Raw genomic sequence first — 6,251 nt, forward strand, 5'->3', positions numbered from 1 at the left:
CTATACTGTATCAACGACTGTTTCTGTAACTCTTTACCTCTTTTTGTCATCAGAAAATGCTGCCACACCGTATGCTGCCACCATCATCATTAATGATATGCCTTATAGTACTGGATATGGCAGCAGCAAGAAGCAAGCGAAGACCGAAGCAGCGAAGTCTACATTAGAGATTCTTCTTCCAGAATTAGGAAAAAAAATTAGAGAAGAGTCAAATACAAAAGGAGATGCAGATTTATCGGTAAGTTTCAAGATTGTCTAATCGTTTAAATATTTTCTTATTTATTCATTTAGCTGTAAAACTGAAAGGTTTTTGTTGCTGTTCTTATCTTAGTTAACCACTTTTGGTCAACAGCAGGATTAACTGTAGTTTCAAGAATGTTAAAATGATTTATGCAGGGAGTTTGATATGCTTTAAATTAAGAGTACAGGATAGAGTTAATATATAGTCACACTATCAGAGAAGATACTTTAAAAATAAAAAATGATAAATGTTATATTACACCCAAAAGAAATTTCACCACCAGGTATCATTAACATGTCCTGTTTCATATTTTTTAATTCCTGTGTCAAGTTTGTTTCACCTTGCAAATGACAGAAATATTATATTATTAAAAGAATAGAACAGGCATCTCTTTCTCTGACTTTAAGGTTTTATGGCATTTCAGTCATGCATTGTTACTATATTTCCTTGTTTTATATTTTGATATGATACATCAGTACTAAGTGTGGAATTAGAATCCTGAAAGTGTTTTACTTGATAAATTGAATCAAGCAATTTCCAAATGGTAAAAGTGCTTAATTTGAATTCATTATTTAAAATACTGAAGTTATATACAATATAGGTAAACCTATCTTAAATAGGGTCCTTAATTAGCTTGAATTTACAAATTTTCTCTTTTAAGCAAAAATCAACTTAAAACATCGAGCATAACCATAAGGATCACCTCCCCTTGCCCTTGTAATTTATATATCTATGACTATTATAATACAGTAATCTTATTTGTTATGGTTCCATGATTTTTAAACAATTTATCCCATTGTTCTTTTATTTTAGTGTAAACTTAACATGTACTGTATAAATGTAATTTTTAAGGTAATTTGATAGAAAAGAAATATTTGTGTCGTGGTAGTTGTAGTAATGGTAGTACAGTAGTATTAATGGTAGTAGTAGTCTGAATACAAACGTAAGATATTAAAAAGTAGTAAGAATGGAAACGTAAGGTATTAAGAAGTAGTAAGAATACAGACGTAAGTAGTAAGAATACAAACGTAAGGTATTAAGAAATTGTAAGAATAGAAACATAAGGTGTTAAGAAGTAGTAAGAATACAAACGTAAGGTATTAAGAAGTAGTAAGAATACTAACGTAAGGTATTAAGAAGTAGTATGAATATTAACATAAGGTAGTAAGAGTACACATGTAAGGTATTAAGAAGTAGTAAGAATACTAACGTTAAGGTATTAAGAAGTACAGTAGTAAGAATACACATGTAAGGTATTAAGACGTAGTAAGAATACTAACGTAAGGTATTAGGAAGTAGTAAAAATAGAAACTTAAGGTATTAAGAAGTAGTAAGACTACAAAAATAAGGTATTAAAAAGAAAAAATGTTTTTGTACTACAGTACATTGTTGCTTAGTACTCTCCTCACTAATGACATCGACAACAGCAGCTATAATAATATCCAGGGAAAGAGTTAAAAAGATTTTGTGAGAGTTTTGGAGTTTATCACCGAGTACAAATATGATAAAGAAAAATATGAAGAAGGGAGTTTATAATAAAATGTCCCCAGAGGTGGTTACATTTGTGATGTGCGTTGTTTAGTGTATGCTGTAAACAGTACAAAAGATACTTCACAGAAGCCTCTGGGCTCCAGCAGTGTTGCGGGCTGAATGGCCAAAAGTGCCCCAGTGTTTTGCTTGACAGCCTAAATTTCATAAACCCGAGAAATTAAATCCAGAGATTTTGTGAAACTGGCAAAAATTTGATTAGAATATTTTACTGAAGAAGTTAACATAATGCATAATCTTGACCAGAGATAGAATTGATGGGCTAAAAATCAGTGATAAATCTAGAAAGTTAACTTTCGATAACTAGGAAGCAGGTTTAAGTAACCATATCCATATTCGTTTACCTGGAAAAAATTCTGAATTGATATTCGTTTACGTGGAAAAAATTCTGAATTGAAGAATGTTTTGAATAGAAGCCAAAGTTTATTACCTAAACAGTTCCTTAAATGCATATATGGTTGTTCATTATGTCAGTCAGTAATTGGGATGTCAGCTGTTTCAGTAGATTCCAGCTTACCTAATAAGTTTAAAGAATCTGTAGCTGACATTTCAGATTTTTATATAGAGCACCCTGAGATACATCTAGCTTGTAAGTTATGTGTATGTTCGTTTGGAGGACTATTATTGCTTAGAGCTATAAATAAAAAAAAATAAGAGAAGCAATGTGTCTAATAAACTGCCCATAAGAATTGGATATATGAGTTGTACAGTTTGTATGACTTTTACAATGATCATTCAGTATTTTGGTTGGTAAGTTGTGGGGCTACATAGGTTTAGGTATTTATTAGAATCCTTTAGAAGATTTTACATTCATATTAATGTATGTTGAGAATTTGAAGACGTGTATGGTACGTACCCTTTATCCATATGGGATACACTAGTTGTAAGTTTTAGATTCGGATACCTGGGAGAGTAAACATGTTTCATTAATTTTGTATTTGTAAATTAGTGAAGCTAATAACCAGAGCATGGAGATTGAAGTCTTTCTGGTCATTGCCATTTTAGATAAAGTAAGAGTCCTTTTATTGTATATTTTCATCATTTGCTAGTACAGTGGTGGTCTTTTTACAGAATAAACTTGGAAATGCTTTCGTCGAAGTTGATTGTAAGTGTTAGGATATTTGCTGGGTTAAGGTTATTTTATTAACAAAGTGAGTACTTGGGATCGAATAATTTGGAGGTGATACTGTAGGTCTACGTAATTTGTCCAGATGTTAAGAAATGTCAGACTGGTTTGCAGACTTACTAAAATCTTTAGCACATTGATGTTAAACCTTTCCACCCACAGTTCTTTGATGAAATCCGAATAGAGGACCCCAGAGTTCCAGAACTGTGCAACAAAACAAGCGAATTATCCCCCTATTCAATATTGCTAAATTGCCTGCAAAGAAATTTTGGTCTCAATGGCGCTAATATCGAATCAAAGCTGGTGACACAGAAAAACCAGAAGAACGAGTTTGTAATGTCGGTTGGGAAACACACTGTACAGGTTCAGTGCAAAAACAAAAAGGATGGAAAGCAAAGGGCATCCCAAGCAATATTGCAGGTTTGTACAGTTATAGAAGAATTATCAGTCATTTTTGCATCTCATAAATAGCTTACGTGCTTAATCATTGGCTTCCGTATTGCATGTGTCATGACCAGTTTTACTTGAGCATCTGTGAGTAAAAGTAAAATAGGAATTGATTCCAAAGAAGTGAGGAGTCTATACTTTGTGCTGATTGAACATATTGCTAAACACGCTTTTAAATGATGTATTTTGGTGTAAATTGTACTCAGTGCAGTATGCCTGTTCTTTATTGCCAGTTGATGTAAACTGAATGGAACAATAAAAGATTAATTTAAGGAACTCTACCCTTCTAGCACTGCCCTGGTACAGTATAATTGTCTTCCTCTTTAGCATAAGGAGAGATTGTAGCTGTGGTATGGTATTCACTCTTTAATTTGCTCTCCTGTTGAGCTCAGTCGGAGACCCTCTCCTATTAGGTAACCTTTCAAAACCTATTAGGCTACCACTTTCCCCATTTACTGAGTGGATTCAAGTAAGATTCAGTGAATTACTTCCCTCTCCTGCCAAGCTGTTGAATTCTGCCTCTGTTTGTTCTTGTCCTTTAATCTGTCTTCCTTTAAAAAGGTTTGCAGCTGCTTGCATAATTAAATCCCAAAATTCCTTCTCTTCGTCTTTTTGTATTTTGGCGAAAGAGTGTCGTGTGGTTTTCCTTCCCATAGGCTTGCTTTGTACAGAAACAATTTGTCTGCTTGTTTTATGAATCAGTTGAAATCAATCACGTTTAGCTTCAGTGTTTTTTGAACAGCTTACAAAAATGCATGAGACTGTGTCAGAAATATTGTAAAAAGCAATAATCTTGCATGTAAATTAACTCACTGTACCATTAGTATTTGGTGAAAAATAACATATCTTGTAGGAAGTTGAAATGTTTCGTAAAGCAACCCAGTATAACACTAATGAATATATATCCCTGACATACTAGGTTATTTGGTGACTTTTATTGGTCACTTCACTCGTGGCTTCTGTTCTTTTGCGATAGCCTTATAGTGCAACATTAAACGCTCAAATGTTTCTCTCGCAGAAATTGCACCCTCATATTAGTAGCTGGGGTTCATTGTTAAGGTTGTACGGCAACCGATCGATGCAGACTATGAGAGAAAAGAAGGCAGAGGAGCAGGAAATAACATTACTGCAGTCCAATGCTACAGTTAATCAGCCAAATACTTCCATAATCAACAAACTCAAGAAGGAGATGTTGAAACTTCAAGAGTGCAAGGTATGTAACAGTTCAATGAATTATACCTCAACAAAGGACCACCTTGTGGTCCATAGAGCAATTTCTTCTTTCCTCTTCGGAATGGGGAAGAAACTTCTTATATCCTTATAGTTTACAGATTTATGATACTAAAAGTTTGCGTAGCAGTACAAGTATTACATTATACTAATTCATTTGATTTTACATAGATTCATATTAGATTCAAATTACACTTTGGTTCACTGTAATTAAGAAAAAGTTAATTTAATTGCTAGTTCAACACACATCAAGTAATTGGCAGTATAAATGTGTTATTCTTGAATTATGAGCATTTGTTTCATTGCCTTGTCTGGTTTTGGCATCATACTTACTAGCTTCCCACATAAATGATTGCCTTTCACATCGCCCTAGTGTAAAATCCTTTCTGCCAGATTTTTAACCCAAAGAGAGCTATAATGCTTGCTTAATATACAAGAATACTAAGTGGATATTAAATATTTAATACACGAATCCCCATTAGAGGGAACTAAGCTTTCTGTTTAATCAATCAGTCATGCACAGAACTCATACACCCTTCCCTTCATAAATGAGTTATATGAAGTAGGTGTGGTGAAGGAGTCCCTTACTAGGCCAAAACAAAGAAACATTTTTCAGCGTTGATTTTCCCTCTTCAAATTGGATATATCTTCGATATATTTCGTGCAGCAGTACCAGTCGCCTTATTTTGTTGAAGAATAAAGTTAAAGATAGTATAACAACCTCCCTCTAACATTTAAATATCACTTTTGTGAATTGATGCAAGGTGTAATGCCAGAAGTAACTTGTGCAAGATTTTTGCATTGCATAACCACAAAGCTGTGGTTGCAAGAACATCTTAGATTTGTCCTTAATGTAATGAACTACCAGCATACTTTCTCTTTACTTGAAGTGCAGTTTGAACTTGCAATCTGTGACTTTCGTAATGCAAGTAGCTGCTAGGGCTCAGAAAGGTAAAATATATCCCAGAATGGGCATTATACACAAGTTTAATATTTGTACAGAAATTAAATAATGTAGGTGCATAAAGAGTAAAGATGCTACAGTGTGCAGATATTCTATGAGATACTGTAAAGATATACAGGCAGTCCCCGGTTTACGACGGGGGTCCCGTTCCTACGCCGCGTCGTAAACCAAAAGATCGCCAAAAATCCTAAGAAAACCTTACTTTTGATGCTTTGGGTGTATTGACAATGATGTAAACTGCATTTCTATTGAGTTTTTCATCAAAAAAACCTCCAAATTTTTATTATTCTGCTGTTTTGGAGCCATATTTCTTCTGTCAGATCGGTGTATGACGCCCCGTAACCCCAGAACATGAGTCGTAAACCGGGAAATAGTATCTGGTGAATGTATTTGAAAAGCATCCTAACCTCGGAACGTCGTAAGCTGGGGACTGCCCGTATATTACTGGTATACGTAAATAGCTACGCTATTACCTTGGCATAAAATAAGTTTTAAGATGTTTTCCTATTTTTGTTGATCACCGAGAAGTCAGTGTATTAGTGCTAAACTTGTACGGTATTTGAAGGAACCAAGTAACAATGAAAAACTGATGACAGGTTGAATTGAATTTTTATATTTGGTTAATGTAATGTAGTATTTAGGCCAGAATATTTTCTCATTTATTTTATTGTCTTGTGCATGTGGTGTATGTAGTA

At 33.9% G+C, this 6,251-nt stretch overlaps 1 protein-coding gene across 5 annotated transcripts in view; it reads left to right on the forward strand.

Annotated features, from left to right (window-relative positions):
• The window catches only part of pasha (partner of drosha), a 193,222-nt gene that overhangs the window by 185,909 nt on the left and 1,062 nt on the right, over nt 1-6,251 (forward strand). For 3 of the 5 annotated variants that reach the window (XM_067129731.1, XM_067129729.1, XM_067129728.1), the window contains 3 exons: nt 54-238; nt 3,078-3,335; nt 4,381-4,575. In XM_067129731.1, the coding sequence (XP_066985832.1) occupies nt 54-238; nt 3,078-3,335; nt 4,381-4,575 (638 nt within the window). The remainder of the gene's footprint in view (nt 1-53; nt 239-3,077; nt 3,336-4,380; nt 4,576-6,251) is intronic. The other 2 variants (XM_067129733.1, XM_067129732.1) reach the window with 1 other exon arrangement.

The sequence above is a fragment of the Macrobrachium rosenbergii genome, chromosome 27 (genome assembly GCF_040412425.1).
Source record: "Macrobrachium rosenbergii isolate ZJJX-2024 chromosome 27, ASM4041242v1, whole genome shotgun sequence".
Taxonomy (NCBI): domain Eukaryota; kingdom Metazoa; phylum Arthropoda; class Malacostraca; order Decapoda; family Palaemonidae; genus Macrobrachium; species Macrobrachium rosenbergii.